The 16,351-nt window shown below is 51.6% G+C and overlaps 6 protein-coding genes across 6 annotated transcripts; all 6 read left to right on the plus strand.

The window, feature by feature from the left end:
• The first annotated feature begins 105 nt into the window (after nt 1-105).
• Nucleotides 106-796, plus strand: M431DRAFT_301575 (hypothetical protein). Its single transcript, XM_024914159.1, has one exon. The coding sequence runs from the start codon at nt 274-276 to the stop codon at nt 628-630; it is 357 nt and encodes a 118-aa protein (XP_024779043.1). The 5' UTR covers nt 106-273; the 3' UTR covers nt 631-796.
• Nucleotides 797-5,399: 4,603 nt separating this feature from the next.
• On the plus strand, nt 5,400-6,702 carry M431DRAFT_74757 (hypothetical protein; the record flags this gene model as incomplete). The annotated part of the gene is made up of 3 exons (XM_024922262.1): nt 5,400-5,839; nt 5,907-6,586; nt 6,644-6,702. 3 exons carry the CDS (start codon nt 5,400-5,402, stop codon nt 6,700-6,702), a joined length of 1,179 nt encoding a protein of 392 aa, XP_024779044.1.
• Nucleotides 6,703-7,187: 485 nt separating this feature from the next.
• On the plus strand, nt 7,188-8,582 carry M431DRAFT_504293 (hypothetical protein). Its single transcript, XM_024918450.1, has 3 exons — nt 7,188-7,338; nt 7,406-7,495; nt 7,546-8,582. The coding sequence occupies exons 1-3, from the start codon at nt 7,251-7,253 to the stop codon at nt 8,256-8,258; spliced, it is 891 nt and encodes a 296-aa protein (XP_024779045.1). The 5' UTR covers nt 7,188-7,250; the 3' UTR covers nt 8,259-8,582.
• Nucleotides 8,583-9,238: 656 nt separating this feature from the next.
• Nucleotides 9,239-12,764, plus strand: M431DRAFT_478447 (hypothetical protein; the record flags this gene model as incomplete). Its single annotated transcript, XM_024915676.1, has 2 exons — nt 9,239-11,338; nt 11,412-12,764. The coding sequence occupies 2 exons, from the start codon at nt 9,239-9,241 to the stop codon at nt 12,762-12,764; spliced, it is 3,453 nt and encodes a 1,150-aa protein (XP_024779046.1).
• Nucleotides 12,765-13,737: 973 nt separating this feature from the next.
• M431DRAFT_301864 (hypothetical protein) lies at nt 13,738-14,236 on the plus strand. Its single transcript, XM_024914161.1, has 2 exons — nt 13,738-14,093; nt 14,166-14,236. The coding sequence occupies exon 1, from the start codon at nt 13,862-13,864 to the stop codon at nt 14,081-14,083; it is 222 nt and encodes a 73-aa protein (XP_024779047.1). The 5' UTR covers nt 13,738-13,861; the 3' UTR covers nt 14,084-14,093; nt 14,166-14,236.
• A 732-nt stretch (nt 14,237-14,968) lies between these two features.
• M431DRAFT_1979 (hypothetical protein) lies at nt 14,969-16,343 on the plus strand (the record flags this gene model as incomplete). Its single annotated transcript, XM_024913285.1, has 2 exons — nt 14,969-15,431; nt 15,517-16,343. The coding sequence occupies 2 exons, from the start codon at nt 14,969-14,971 to the stop codon at nt 16,341-16,343; spliced, it is 1,290 nt and encodes a 429-aa protein (XP_024779048.1).
• Nucleotides 16,344-16,351: the final 8 nt, after the last annotated feature.

Below are 16,351 nucleotides of genomic sequence, written 5' to 3' on the forward strand. Positions count from 1 at the left end.
CTTGCAGGCACCTGCAAAAAAGAGCCCGTAAAGGGAACATCGAGCCCCCTAGCCCAGCATTCAATGGATTCGGCGGCAGGGCACATGCCCATTGCAGAAAGGCTACATGGAAACCATCCATGCTGGCGGTACCTGTACCTGAGTGCTAGCAGCAGCATCTCCGCAGCAACAGATACGAGTACCGCGCATGCACCGCTGGCGCTTGTACCTGTACGGCCAAGAGGCTGCCAAGTCTGGAGGCACAAGCAGCGGCCACAGGTTGCGTGAGCGCCAATGATGCCACCGTTTCTTGCGCAATGCTGGGGTCTAGCGGCAGCCCAGGGGGGGAAGAAGAAAAAAAGGGCTTGGAGACGATGGAACATGGAAGGGGGTTGGCTGGCTTCTGGGGAGGGTCCAACATTGAGCCCGACTAGGGGTCCTGCTGGGGTCCTGCTGGGGTCTGCTGGAGCCCTGGTGACGAGAGCGAAAAATGACGGTGCGGACAAGAACAGGAATGGAGCTACGAACCTCGATTGCGACCCATGGTGCGATGTGATGTGCGCCTGGGCTGGGCGGCGGGCGATCTGGAAAAAAGGCCGAAGAAAAACGAAAAGGTCGTCGAATTATGGAAATTGCGATATCATGAGCTGAAAGTCGATTTCTTTTTTGTTTTTTCGTATGTCGTCAGCTCCGGGGCGACGGAATGGAATAATCGATAATCGAGAAACTCTGATGAAGCCAAAAATAAAATAGGAGCAGCGAGTGGCGGGGCCGGCGTCCGGCGGCGGCGATGCTGAGTTAAAAACGAGGGAAGCCTTTTCTGCAGCAAAATGCGATCAGATGGCAGTTAAGCCAAAAGACGCAGGTCGGACTTTTTAAATCCAGTCGCGAGAGATGCAAAGCCGGGCCCTCGTATCGTATGTGTCGGCTCGGGGAGACTGCTAGTGACGAGCCCCGTGAGACAAGCACGCGACGTTGGCCGATATGATGTCCTCGTATCGTGTTGCCTTTAGGCGGGCTGCAGTAGGCGCTTCGGTGTGCTTGGTGTGCTTGGTGCTTTGCTTTGGTGCAGCTCAAGTTTGCAAATGTCTTCCCACTCTGGGAGAATCGGAAAGGGCGACAAATCAAGGCCAGGCTGAACGAGTGTGTTGCACGGCTACTATTTATCTATTAATTGCCTCCTTCACTCAAACGGCTTGTCTATCTGGGGCGAGCGGATATGCCGGAGCCATCAAGCCAGATTGGCATGACAGCATGACTAGGAAGACCAAGACCCAAGGGAAGAAAAAAAAAGCCAAGCCAAGCAAAGGGCTCCGCTCTCCATCTCAGGAGGTTTCTTGCTTTTCCTGCTTGCTGAGCTTTGGCGGCCCAACTCGCCCGGGCGGGAATGTCGCAGCCATGCCGTGCAAGTTTGCGCCGCTCGTTGGTGGGTTTTGCGCCGAACCAAGAGCGGCGAGCCACGGCTACGGCACGACGGTACGGAGACGCTGGGACATGGATGGTTTGAAATCTTACTTACAGTGCGCGTATTGTACTCGTAAGTGCCGGAACTCTGTCGGTACCTCCCTTTGCTGTTGTTTTTGTTGTTCTTTTTCTTTTTGAATTCTCCTGTTGTTTCTCCGTATGAGGCGCAGTCGTCAAATCCAGTTCTTGTTTCTCTTCTCTCTTCGTATATGGTGTGTGTGAGCCGATATTCGTATCGAGATGCCGTTGGTACCTCTAGACCGGGCTTGCCAAGGGGCCTAGATAAAGTCCCCAGCAATGGTTGCAGTCACCAGGCCAGAAGCAGCAACAACTCGAGCAAGCCCCCTTCGGTTTTCTTCTGGTGCGATCTTCCGTCCTCTCTTCACTGACTCTCTCCTCCACGTAAGTCTGCCAAGACCCAGCTGCAACAAAAAGTATGCCGTCAGACTAGATGATTGTCAAAAACACGGGAAGCATGCATGCTCGACGTCACTGGCAGAGTGGCAGCTGAGGCGGCGCACTAACCAAGGCGATCGCTAACGCCAGCAAACGTTAAACCCGGAGATGGATGAGAGACAAGATCGTCACAACGACGTCGAAGAGCTGAAGCCACAGATTCCCCCAGACAAGGAAAGGAAAAACAAGAGGGAGGCTACTATTTAAGCATGGCAGAAATAGATTAACCCAGACCCTTTTTTTGTTCGTTTTGTTTGATTTGCCCATGCCCGGGCTCTTTATTACGGATACGGAGCTTGTCTTTGTCCACGGTGATAACGCCAGTGCTCCATATTGCACGCAAATACGGGAGGATGCCAAGTTCCATCCCATACCTAGCCAGGTAGCTGGGCGCCTATAAGAACAAACAAAGGTACATAACAATGCACCAAGCCCATGTCTCTCAGCGGTGATTGCTACTGCGCACTTTGCTCTCGTAACGAGATACTGGGCGTTTCTTCTTTGCAATTCTGCGCCCGCAGGGGTCTGGGCCAAGCAACCTTGGTACTGCTGCTAGACAAAGAGACAGTCCGTAAATTTGAGCGACTATCGCCAGGTAGCTCCGGATGCCCCGTAGAAGGTAGGTGGCTGGTGGGGCGCGCAAGCCCCCTATCGACTCTTAGTGAGCTTTGCCCGCACTTTTATACTGGAATTTCCAGCTGCACAAGGCTTCTAGATGGGCTCGCCTTTTGCGCCATAATCGGCGGGTTCCAGAATAAATTATATTGCACGTTCCGCTTTTGGATGTACATACATGCCATCATTGACTGCGAACCGGGTCCATGTGCGTTGGTGTGGTGTGGCGTGCGTGAGTTCTTGAGCAAGTATACTCGCGCTTGTATCCATGTACTCGAAGATGAAAGATGGAGTTGAGGCCCTTTTCATTCAACCGCCCAGCAAGGGCCACGGCGCTTTTGCCGCCAAAACAACACGCAGCCCTCCCCCAACCAATCTGGCGGGGCTCTTCTAACTAGGGGCTCAGGTTGCGCTCGTAATATTGATGGAATCCATCGAAACGTTTTCCATACGTTCACGTTGCCCTGCTGCAGGCACAGTTTCGTTGCTCTCCTAGCCGCCCTTGACCACTGGCTGTGAGCGCATACCGCCTTTGACGTGGGAATGCACAATCCACGAGGTATCCATTGTCATGCATCATGTCACACCACTAAAGGCGCCATCATGCAGGAACTTGTAGCGCACTTTGTTCTCTCTTTTTGTTTGGGAGTGGCCATCTAGCACCTCAAGTTGGCTATCCAGCAATCCCGTGTCTCAAATTTAACGTTACCCAGTAGTGACATTATCAAATGCTAAAAAAATAGCAGATGCAAAAATAAAAGTAGAGGCATCTAGTCTGTACAAGCTAGTACTGAAATAGACGCTCCCTTTTGTTTCGTCTTCTTCTTTGATATTCAATCTTCTTTTGTTTCTTGCGGTTTCCATCTCTCTATTCAGTTGACACAAGCTTTCCATCTCAAAGGCCCCCTTGTGCTCACTTAGCTCTCCTCCGAATCCCAGCTTTGTACCTCGTACAGGCCATGTATCTGCCGTTGTAATTCTAACCTCATTGAACACAACTTCTGGTCCATCTCCGAGCTGCCGAGCCACTCCGGGCGATGCTAACCCAGCGCCAGACGCCGCATCTGGTCTAGATAAGCGGAGAGGTGCTACTGCAAAAGCATGGCAGTTCTTGCTGTACAATCTTCCAATAGCCTGTTAGTTACACCGAGCAGCAAGACGCTGGTATGAATCAAACGACTCGGGTACAACTCCCACGCCGTCAGCCGAAACTCTCAGAATTCGCGGCGCAGCCTGCCAAGCAGAATCCGCAATCCTCGTTCACCAATAGGCTGCCGAGGAAGCTGAAAGTTAAGTCGTGTCAAAGCCTCATCACCAAACGCGGCTTTTCTGAGACAAGATTGTGACACAACGGGCTCTCCAGCGCATACGAGAACACGGAAGTTGTCAGCGCTTATTGCTAGTGCTGCGCGGACGGGACGGCAATCCGTTGTTACAGTACCTAGCCATTTGGAATAATACGCCGCTGAGATACACGAAGCCCAATCTGGGGCATTCAACTGCCAAGGTTCATTGCTACCCTCACCGCATAACACTAAAATGATTTGCGCGAATGTGGAAACATTTTTTTTGTCTTACTCCGGACAAGTCATAGTACGAGGCGTTGGGATGGAATGCTCGTCAGCTCGAACATGAGTCTGGCTGGTCTTGAAATCGCTATCAGGCTTTGAAAGCTCCCAACGCAACCTGACGTCATATAAGGCCCCCTAAAAGAATGATCAACTCCAGATGCTCGATCTCGCAACCGCTTTGTGTGAATCATGATGCTTCGAAAATCACAATATGTCTCACAATGAAATCCATTTACCATCGGTCGTACCAGGTAGACTCACATCAACATCAATCATCGATCATACGCGTCACAATAAGCCTAAGCCTTGCTGAGGCGATGCCGTGCAACCGTCATGCCGGTTTCCCAGGCCAATCCTTCCGAGCTGTGCACCTTCAAGTCGGTTCCACCATCCGATCACCCGTCTTGGCCGCATAGAGTATACGTCAATGAAATCGATTGGCAGTGAATCCATCGTCATGTATGTATGTGGCTATTCTTGGGTATTGGAGATCGCCCCCTTGTATGATGCATGAGGGCTCTCGTACTACTACTGTGTACTCTGCTGCTCCGCCTTCCTAGTGGGCATGCACTTGCATCGCGCCAGTGTCTAGCTGTGCTCTTGTGTCAGTAGCAAAACCCGAATACTGAACATGTCTTGCGTGTCTTGCTGTAGTATCGCCCCGATCTCCCAAGATTAACCCCCCGACTCTGTTGATCCGCTTGCTAGGGCCAGATATTTGATAGTCGGTATGTTGATCGAGGGCTCCGTGACAATTCATTGACGCGGGTTCCGTAATTTCTAGAGGGCTGCGGGATATTCGGGTTGCCGGATTCTTTCATTCATCCAGAAGCCCTCCTCTCATTTCCGTGAAATTGGACGCGATGATATTTTCCGGTGCAATTTGGTGGCATCGGCTTATTGCAACAGCGCCTTTGTTCAACGAGAAAGCTCAGGCGAAGCCGAGTCGGAGCATTACAAATTCACATATGCTAAGCGATATTAGCCAGTCAGTCAGGCGGGCAAAGGGCTCCAGCCAAGAATGATATTATTTTAGCGACATTGAAACGAAAAAGCCACGATGTGAAATTGATGCTGCAGGGTAGGTCGTGGAAACGGTAATGAACTGGAAGCTTTCGATGTGGTACAGTACATGCCGCAGGTACTGGTAGCTCGCTCACCTCCGGATACGGACCTTTACCAATCACACCATCACGTGCGGCTAATTGCCTTAATTCTTGATACCTCGTAAGCTCCGATCCAGGCAATGACAATCTCCCGATAGCATCCGCAACGGCCGTGGTCAGCGACCCGACAGGTCGTAGCTTGCTGTACATGGTTGGAATGCGCACATCACCCTCTCCAACGTTGGCGACTTTCCTGACATCTACATCTCCATCGCGTCTGAAGCTCTTCGCTGACCCGCTATGGCGGGGTCGGTGCCAGCGAAGCCTCGTCTCTGTAGCGTCGCAACAATCGCAATCACCATCGCAGTATGGGAAGCCGCCCTTTCGCTTTGAGACGGGCATCGGGCTGTTTGCAAAGCGGTCGCCTCGGCCGTTCCCGCCGCCCTTCTTGTCCCCTCCATCTGTATCCTTCTCAGACCCCCTAAGCACCCATCACCAGAGCCGGGACCGTCGAGCTCGCGCCTTTGTGAATGGAGAACTCATTAAAGGACTTACGAATGGTGACGATGCCGTGTATGCTAGCGACTATTTCATATGTGCAAACGATGGCGTAGGCGCGTGGGCAGCTCGCCCCAGAGGTCATGCTGGGTAATATATCCCTCCCGTGACTTGGAAAACGCATGCTGTAGGAATGCGATCCCTGACGGAGAAACAGGTTGTGGTCGCGACTGATATTGCACTTCTGGGCAACGGCCATCGAAGAAGAGTCGGCGCAGAACCTATTCCAGCAAAAGGCCTACCAGCCCGACCCCATTGCGTCTCTACAGACGGCGTTTGAGCAAACACAAGAAGCAACCGGTGCTCATAACTGGCAGGGAACAACGACGGCGTGCGGTGCTCAACTCCATTATAAAATGGTGATGGATGCGGGGCGCCAAGTTGCGGCACCAGTTCTCTATGTGACCAACCTGGGTGACTGCCAAGTTCTCGTCCTCCGGCCCCGGGATCAGGGAGTTGTATTCAAAACCACAGAGCAGTGGCATTGGTTTGACTGCCCCCGTCAGCTCGGTACCAACAGTCCCGATACCCCGAGGGAGAATGCCGTGGTTGATGTGGTAGACCTAGAAGAAGGTGATGTGGTACTTGCTATGAGTGACGGCGTTATTGACAACCTCTGGGGACACGAAATCGCGACTCGAGTGTTTCAAAGCATCAAGGAGTGGGAGGCCAAGAAAGGCGCTGATGGGGATGCAGATCGAACAGGCGGCCGCAACGGCGGGATGTCTGTCGTGGCTCAGGATCTGGTAGCGGCTGCGAAAGTGATAGCTCTCGATCCATATGCAGAGAGCCCATTCATGGAACATGCCATAGAGGAGGGTCTGGCTAGCGAAGGAGGTTTGTCTATCCTCACCCCGGTCCGAGTGGTGATATGTGGTTAACTCATTGTTACAGGGAAACTGGACGACATTAGTGTTGTTGCCGCATTATGCGTTAGAGATACGGAACGGTAACACGAAAGATTTAGATGGTGCCTGGTGTTTATACATCGATGGCGTCTTGTCTTTGGAACCAGGGCTGAGCAATTGTCTTTTTCAATATGGGCTTGAGTTTAATGATAATCGATTTCAATAGCAATAGGACGGTTATGGTGGGTATGATACAGAGTCGGCATGGTATACTTTATTTTACCCTATTTTTTTTTTTAGAAGATGTGCGAAGAAATTCAGCTGTATATCTGATAGCAATGTTAATATAATTCTAAAATTTCAAGTTTCAGATTTCCAAAAGGAATCGCTCTTCTTGGACGAGCTTGGTAAACAGTGATGATGGATCCAATGAGTTTACCGTAGGCCGGCGCTGGAGCGGGTCGTAGTGCAGATGCCCCACTTTTATGAACCTTCAATTCTTTATCGCACGTGCTCCACTGTAATGCGATAAGAAATTTATTTTCGAGCTTGATCTGAGCTTGGATGAAATTCTATTGCACCCGCGACGACTGGTTTTTCTCGGTTCCAAGTTGTGAAGATTATTCCAAGCCGACCCAAGTCAAGCATACAAGATGAGAGGAAAACGCTCAAAGCAGTATCGCAAGCTCATGGAGCAATTCTCCATGACGTTTGGCTTTCGCGAACCATATCAGATTCTAGGTTCATCTGCACAATGGCTGGAAAAGTGCTGTGAAATGGTCGTGACTGACAGTTTTTTCAATCATAGTGGACGCAGAAATGATTAAAGATGCAAACCGATGCACTATGGATCTAGAGGCCAGGTTACAGAGCACAGTTCACGGCAAAGTGAAGCCACGTGAGTTTGGCGACAAAGATTCTCAAGACCGCTGCTTACGATGTTCATAGTGATTACCCAATGCGAGATCCGAAAACTCTACGCTGAGAAAGACCAGCCTGGCGTCAATGCGGCGATTGAATTAGCCAAGACATTCGAACGAAGACGCTGTGGCCACCACCCCAACGAGTATCCCAAACCTCTCGAGACCATGGAGTGCATGCGGTCTGTCGTGGACCCCAAGTCAACAGGCGAGAATAAGCACCGCTACGTTGTCGCAAGCCAGAGTGTGGATGTGCGAAGAATGCTACGAGGAATTAGAGGAGTGCCGTTGATATATATCAAGCGGAGCGTCATGATCCTGGAACCCATGGCGGATCAGAGCGTGCAAATTCGAGAGCGAGAAGAGAAGCGAAAGTTTAGAGCGGAGCTGAAGAATACCCTGGGCAAGAGGAAACGCGAGGAAAAGGAAGAACGAAATGGAGGCGAGGGCGAGGGTGACGATGATGGAAGCGAAAGCGACGACGACGACGTGAAGCGAGAATCTACGACAGAGAAGAAGCCCAAGAAGAACAGAGGCCCCAAAGGGGTGAATCCACTAGCCATGAAAAAGAAGAAGTCTCAGCAACTACCGAAGAAGGACGCCGGCAAGAAAGCAGAGGCTGTATCAGATGCACCAGCCAAGCGGAAGCGAAGGAAGAAGACCAAGTCAGAGAACGGGGCGACGCCCAGCGGTCCAGAGCCGAGCACAGTGGCTCCGAGCAATGCTGGGGAGGAGAATTAGAGTGCGAATCCCATGAAAAAACGTGGTAACGCGGGTTGGATTCGTCTTAGGTGGTATTTTATCGAGGGCAATGAAAACGCCCCAGGTTTTGAAAAGGAGTTATAATACTATGACATTTCGGAGTATAGGTAGAAGCGATTGTACATATTAACTCGTCAGAATATTACTCGCAATCACTAGCAGTTCGATGACGGTTGCGGGTGTCTCTCTTAAGGGTATTTTATTTTGCTGCTTTTGTGGAATGACATTGATGGAATGCAGTCTGTGGTTGAGCGCTGCGTAATAGGTGAAACATCTCAATGCGGCAAAACAGGGCGGTGCGTGTGTGGGATGCTGTCAGATCATTCTGTCTCGCTCAAGTGTCTCGTTAGATCGTGATAAGATAGATAACCTTTATGGTAATCCCCGTCGTCTTACGACAACACTAAGCAGCATCCCCTCCAATGCCCCAGACAAAATACGAATGCGAGCCACTGCCACTCTGGAAATTGCATCACATCACCAACAACACTGAAGAAATGCTCCCGTCATCAATGCTTGAAACAACGAAGCCTTCCCCCTGAATTTACACTTCTCGTCTTCTTGTCCCAATCCAGCTGAGACAGGAACCAAAACACTGCTACGTATTGCTGCTACTCCGTAATCCTCTTGGCTTATCCGCGTTGGGTGGCAGTGAGCGCCGGATTTGCAGCCCGAAAGCAGCACACGTTTCTCCCTCCCGCTAGCCGGGGGGCCGCTAAATTTAATTTAACGACGTAACCACCACTTTGCGACACCGCCCTCTTTAACGGCCTCCAGCGTCGACGGCAGAAGAAGAAATATTAGATACACGACTTGTTCTTCTTCTTCTGCTTCTTCTCGGAGTCTCGAACCTCCACCAACCGCCGTCACGTCCCATCCATGCCCGCGCGTGCCAACCAGGTGGATGTGGACGTGGACGTGATCTTCAACCCCTCCTCACAGATCCTGAGGCTGTGACAATGGCTGCCCAGGATGCAGAGCCCAAGGCGGCCGTCGAGAATGCGACCGCAGCGCCACAGACGAGCACAGCGCCGACTGCTGTGGCCGAGTTCGATGACTTTGGTCTGCCCATAAAGAAGTTCATCGCACCGGCGGAACCCCCGGACTCGGACGCCCAAGATGCGACACACGATGCGGATACGACCAACGAGACGCAGAATGGCCACCACGACTCCAAAGAAGAACATCAAGAGACATCAGAACCTACGGGAAGCAAGAACGGGCACACGTCGAGCAGCGATTCTGAGGATACCGGTCCTAAGGATGTTCAACTAACACGAGAGAACATACCTGCAGTTGCATCACCAATACAGCAGCAGCAGGAGCCCAAGACAGAGACAGGGACCGGCCCCAAGGAGCCGTTGACTCCACCGGCAAGAAATAACCCGTGGCCTCCCACCTCCCCATCCCCGATCAGAGAAACTCGTGCGATTGAAGCGCCTTCCACTCCAAAGACCCCTAACAGGGGCACCGAGCCGAGCGAAAAGTATCTCTCTCCCGGAGGATTCAGTCAGACGCAGAAACGAGACCGAAGCTTCTCTAGTCCTGTGAGTACCAATGGCGTCTCAGAATTCTCGCATCAGCATGTCTTGCAGCGCCAAGAAGTAAAGGAAGAAAAGAAAGAGGACGACGATGGCGGCTGGCAAGAGATGCCATCCTATGCTAGGTATGACATGTATGACGACGACGACCGCTTAATCGCCAAGGAACATGATGCAGAGGAAGATGAGACCTATGGTTATGCAGGGCTGGGTGGTGCCGGAAAGGGATATACACGAGTTATCATGGATGAAGACGCCGAGTCGGCGACGAGCATGGACGAGCACACGCAATATCTATTCAAGAACCCAAATGGAACTTCCATAGGTGAAGATGACGAGGCTAGAGACGCCGTATCCCAGATGCAGGCCACAAAGGATCTCCTTACCGAGGGACAGAGGATTGCATACGTCGGCGTTGTCCGCCTGGAGATCGTGAACATGGTCAAGGAGGCCGAAAAGCTTACACTCAACACAAAGTCTGCTAAGAAGCAAGTCATCATGGGCGCTGAAGCAGTCAAGATGTGGGGTCAGAAGATGATGATTCGAATCTACCATCACATGGACATCAGTGATGCGGAACAGATCATGATTGAACAACTCGCAGATCACGGCGTCATGGCACAGGATCTCACACCAGCCCTCCTTGCTAATTCTCGGGTTCAGAATCCCATGGCTGAAGAGAAAAAGCCGGGGACTCCCAGGTCTAGCCGTTATCCGCCGCCCTACGAGGAAGAGAAGCCTGCTGAGATGCCGCCTCCTTATGAGACACACAGTGGCGAGGAGCTGCCCGAGGTTAAGACGCCTTCACAGATGCCGACGACGCAAAAGATCGACATCGACTTGCGATGGACAGTGCTCTGTGACTTGTTCCTGATACTCATTGCAGACTCAATATATGATGCTCGTTCAAGAGTCCTGCTGGAACGAGTCGGCAAGAGCCTAGATATTACATGGATAGACATTTGCAAGTTTGAAAAGAGGGTTACGGATGCATTGGAGATGCAGCAAGCAGCTGAGAAAGAAAACTGGAATGAAGAAGAGCACATGGAGAACCGGAGAAAGATGGCCTTGAAAAAGAGATACATCATGATGGGCCTCGCTACCGTGGGCGGTGGTCTAGTCATTGGGCTTTCGGCTGGTCTGCTTGCCCCCGTCATTGGAGCTGGCCTGGCTGCCGGGTTCACGACCATTGGTGTGACGGGGACAAGCAGTTTCTTGGCTGGAGCGGGAGGAGCCGCCATCATCACCTCCAGCGCAGCGGCCTCAGGGGGCGTCATTGGTGGCAGGGCTGCCGGTCGCCGAACCGGCGCTGTCAAGACCTTTGAGTATCGACCTCTCCACAACAACAAGCGTGTCAATCTTATCGTCACAGTGTCGGGCTGGTTGACAGGAAAAGTTGATGACGTCCGTTTGCCGTACAGCACGGTTGACCCCATCATGGGCGACATTTACTCGGTGTTGTGGGAACCAGAAATGCTCCGGAGTATGGGTGACACCATCAATATTCTGGCTACCGAGGTAAGCGTTATATATAGAATTTTGATTGGAATTTTTGCTGCAGAGGCTAACACAACGGAACTTCTCCCTCTAGGCACTTACTCAAGGTCTGCAGCAAGTTTTGGGCAGCACCATCCTTGTCAGTTTGATGGCTGCCATTCAGCTGCCTGTAGTCCTGACAAAGCTTTCCTACCTCATCGACAACCCCTGGGCGGTGTCTCTAGATCGTGCAACGTCTGCTGGTCTTATTCTGGCCGACTCGCTCATAGAACGTAGCTTGGGTACGCGGCCCATCACTCTCGTCGGGTATTCGCTCGGCGCTCGAGTCATCTTCTCTTGCCTAAAGGAGCTGGCGAAGAAGGGTGCGTTTGGGCTGATTCAAAACGTATACATGTTTGGATCGCCCATTGTTGCCAAACGAGAGGAATTTCTCAAGGCCCGATCCGTGGTCTCCGGCCGCTTCGTAAATGGATATAACCGCAATGACTGGATTCTCGGCTATCTTTTCCGATTGACCAACGGCGGCATCAGGCGAGTTGCCGGCTTAGGTGCCCTAGACGATTGCCCAGGGATAGAAAACGTTGATGTAACGGATCTCGTGGCTGGCCATATGGAGTACCGCAAGGCCATGCCTTCACTTCTCATGAGATGCGGATGGCTTGTTACGAGCGAGGAGTTTTCCGAGATTGAAGACCCTGACCCAGATGACCACCAAGGGCGACAGCGAGAGCTTATAAACGAAATCGAAGAAGCACGTAGAGAACTAGAGAAGGAGGGCAAGGCGGGCAAGAGAACAAGCAAGTTTGGATTGTTTGGGCGACGCAACAAGGGGGAGCGACAAGAGTGGGAGATTTACGAAGATTCGGGCAAAGATTCACCCAAGGGAGGGAAGAAGGTTGAGGACAAAGACGGCAACAATTACGGTGTGCTGTTCGATATTGATGCTATCCGGGCTGAATTAGCCAAGGAGGCTGAGAACGATGGCACAGAAGAAATACAGGTCAAGGAAATTAAGTCGACGCTTCCGCCAATGAAGCTCGACTATTCACCGGTGTCATCACCTCAAACGCCCGCCCGAAACTCCGGCCTAGCGCCTCGAGAATCATGGCAGGCATCAAAGAGTGCAGAGGTGCTGCCGATGCGGCCTGCAAATGACAGCTTCAGTCCCCGAGATCTGCCAGCTACTACGATGGGCACTCCTACGACTCGGCCTTCTCCGTCGCCGTACCTCTACGAGCCTAGTCACGACGAAGATGAGATTCAAATGACGTTTGACACATCTTTCCATGAGCCTCCGCGGCGCCATTCCGCATTTGATGGAGAATCTAGCAGACCGGAGATTAAGACGGCCAAGACGGTACCAAACATGACGCTGGCCGACCCATGGAACGATCCGGACGACGACGACTTTGGCAAAGAACAGGAGATTTCCATGACATTTGCGTAAAGGCACGGTCACCCTTTGCCTTTTTTTTTTCTCACCTTTACTTGCATTATCTCAGCACATTATTGGAGTTGGGTAACGCTTTTCACCTGTTTGATGCGGTCGTCAGCTCTTGTTCTCCCCTTTTGCTAGATATCTGGGGCTTAATTGAACGAATGGATGGGATTTTTTTTCTTTGCTGACGAACTTTGACGTTATGTATAGGAGAGGATTGTTTTGTTGCTGCATTATCAGCGTTGCGGGGGCATAATGTGTCGCATGTACGTTTGTGTGGCTGTATGATGGGCCGGAGATGAGACGGTGTATGGTGTGGTATTGTCTAGAGCGAAAGAATCAGAGAGAAGAGTTAAACAAAGAGAAGATGTTCATTTAATAGAAGGAAGAGTTTGTGCTACGTCCAACCAATGGATATAACAAATGATACTCAGCCTGTGTGTTTATCTGTTTGTGTCTTGGTATGGATGGCATGGAATTTGGTGATAGATACGTTGATCCTTTTACATTTTACCTGATACTCCTCAATCGCCACCCAATCGGACCAACTACCCCGTACTATGACTACTAATTGGTAGGCGATACCCTATGAAAAGCCCAGCTTGGTTTCAGCTGCCCAGAGTCTTAAGCATAAGTGCATCATGTGTGTGAAACGGGCTATTCTCAAGCCACATGCAATAACGCATTCGCTTGTGCCAATAGGTTTGGGCATGGACGGGACAGTGGCCAATGGATGCTGGCCAGCTGCATGGACCTGGTGTTTGCTGCTCCTGTACCTGTGTTGCAAGGTAAAATGCTACGCTGGCATCAAGTACACCTTTATCAACACCTGGTACTACCTGTCACTTGATACCTGAGGCGTCAATCTGTACTACCTATAGTAGTACCTGTAGTACTTTCCAACGTCGTCGGCTCCGACCTCCAACTTCAACACCGACTTCTTACCACATCACATAACAATCGCTCTCCCTTCATGCAACAGCAAGGCAGATCCCAAGCCACTCTTTGACAAGTTCCAGTCCACCAAAATTCTTTCCCCCATGTCCGCCCTAGTCAGCCGCAGTGGAGACCCTTCAGCCTCACCCGGCACTCCATAGGCTGTCTAAATGGTACGCCACTCCGTTTTATCCATTAATAAATCGGCCTACTGGTGCATGGAGAGCAACGGGAATCCTAGTCCAATCCATCGGCAGCTTTGTCTAGAGGGGGAGGGGCTTGGCAACTTGGCCAGCTCCTTTTGTTCGTTGGGTTACAGCACACGTCGGCTGTTGCTTTGGCCCGTGTCTTTCGTTGCATTCATTGCCTTTGAGCTTCTCGAGTTTGAGTAAGTATGAGCAAGTACGAGAGAGTAAATACAGGAAGACAAAAAAAAAAAATGTACAAGAGACTCAAACTAACAGACAAAAACAGATGGGGCTCGCTCGACCCCTGCCATTTACCTGTCAGCATCGTGCCCGTCGTAAGCGACCGAACCCGATTTCATCTCCATCTCACCTTGTACCTATATCTATATATACATGCGGTGTACGGAGACGACCAAGCATGCCATTTTTAGACAGCCTCATGTAGCCCCATCCATCCATCTGCCCAAGCCAAACCCACTCCAACCCACTCGCCCATCACCATCTTTTTTTGGTCTTTTATTCAGAATGGACGCCAAACGTACCAGGGCAGGGCAGGGGGGTGAGTGGGTTTGATCTGGCGCTGCCCAGGCTTGCCAGGCCAACGCAACGCAACGCAGGCAGAGCAAGGGAAGGGCAAAAAAACGACACAAGGCATTGGGCATGAGATGGCTTGCAGCAGAGACCCCGTCGTGAGTGGTTGGAGAGAGGCAAACGAACGATGGAATCATGCTCAAGCGAGGGAAGGAATCGACAGGCCTTGCAGCTAGTCCTGCGATTCTATACGCGGCCGCTATTCCCCCCGGTCTGACATCTCACATCTCGTGCGGCTTGCGCCTCTTTGCCATTATCGAGTCTGACGAGCCCACTACTCACATTGACTTACACCTCCTACACCCCCTGTAGACTCTCTCTTTCGTCTCTCTCTTTTCTCTTTTCTCTTTTTCTTCTTCTTCTTTCTGCTTCCCTCCTGCTCTGCTCCTCGTTCCGAATATCTGGTTTTTGTGCCGTCGGATGTTGGTGTCAGGCATTATCTGGTTTGGGCAGTTCTGCTAGTTACACACTCGTTCAACGCCCTCCAAGCCGTTCCTCATGGCGGGCGTAGTGCCTTCCAGCAGCATTTCAATACTGCCGTCTCAAGATCCCGATCCCAATCCCGATCCCAATCCCAATCCTAACAATGGTGCCGGCGTCGGTGGCGGCACTGGGGGGTCTGCAAGCACCGCAAACAGCTCGCCAACGCCAACACCTTCGATGAACATTCTGCCTCCGCAGTCTTCACCAACAAGCACTTTCGATGCCCTCCCTTCACCCACGGTCATTATATTCAACGATGCCGCCAATTTCGGGACCCAACCTGCTGGACGAGTCTATTTCACCAGCAACCGGACCAAAACCTTTTCGTGGAGAGTCGGCAACAGCACGACGACGCCCTTGGATATTTCCTGGTATGGAATGCCTAAGGCTTCGGGAGAACCTTTCGATATTTCTCAGGCAAAAGTCATTACTCGTGCTAAATTCGGCGATTCTAAGCCCGGAAACGAGATTGTTAGCCGTATGTTGCTTTTCTTTGTTTACAACATATCGTGGCGCTGTGGTCTCATTGACTTATATGATGGAAATGCTAACAACGACCCTAGTGAGCTCTTCAAGTGCAACACTTAACCTCACAGGCTCCGATTTAGTTTCAGGCGACTGGTACCAGAAGGACATGGTTATCAAAATCGATTGGAAAACGAAAAACGGAAACTTGGGCTTCACACAATCAGGTGTCTTTACCGTTGCGAATTCAACCTCCTCGATCGACATAAACACTTTCAACAATTCAGAGGCAACCGATAATGACCAAGATCGCCGAGGCGGCGAGGCTGTTACCTCGTCTGTCAACAACCCGACTCTGCCCACCAGCGGGCCTTCTAACCCTTCTGACGGCAACGGCATCGGAGGCAGCAGCAGCGGAGACAGTAGTGGGGGAGGCAGCCACGGGCTCAGCAAGGGCGCCATCGCCGGCATAGCCGTGGCCTGTTCCGTCGTTGGCATCCTCCTCATCGGTGGCCTTGCGTGGTTCCTCCTTCGCCGCCGCCGGAGACGCCATTTCGACCAGGGCTACAATGCTACCGGCCAGACTACCAACTCTTTCATCGCAACCAAAGAGGTCCAGGCTTCGGTCGCCGAGTCGCCCATCATCTCCCCCTTTTCCGACGACGGCACCCGTACCGGCTCTACCAATGCAATGCTACCTCTTCAGACGACCATCGCAGGAACGAGCGCTGCCAGGGGGGTGTCTACTCACGATGATGAGGCGGACCGTCCAGGAAGTTCTGCATCAGACAATAATAACAGGTCACGCAATATTGCTCACCTCGTCGAAGAGGGCATGACGGAGGCCGATATCCTGCGACTGGAAGAGGAAGAGCGGCACCTAGACGCTGAGATTGAACGTGCGGCCAGAAGGACGTCCAGTTGATCTCCCTC

This window comes from Trichoderma harzianum, assembly GCF_003025095.1.
Source record: "Trichoderma harzianum CBS 226.95 unplaced genomic scaffold M431scaffold_2, whole genome shotgun sequence".
Lineage (NCBI taxonomy): Eukaryota > Fungi > Ascomycota > Sordariomycetes > Hypocreales > Hypocreaceae > Trichoderma > Trichoderma harzianum.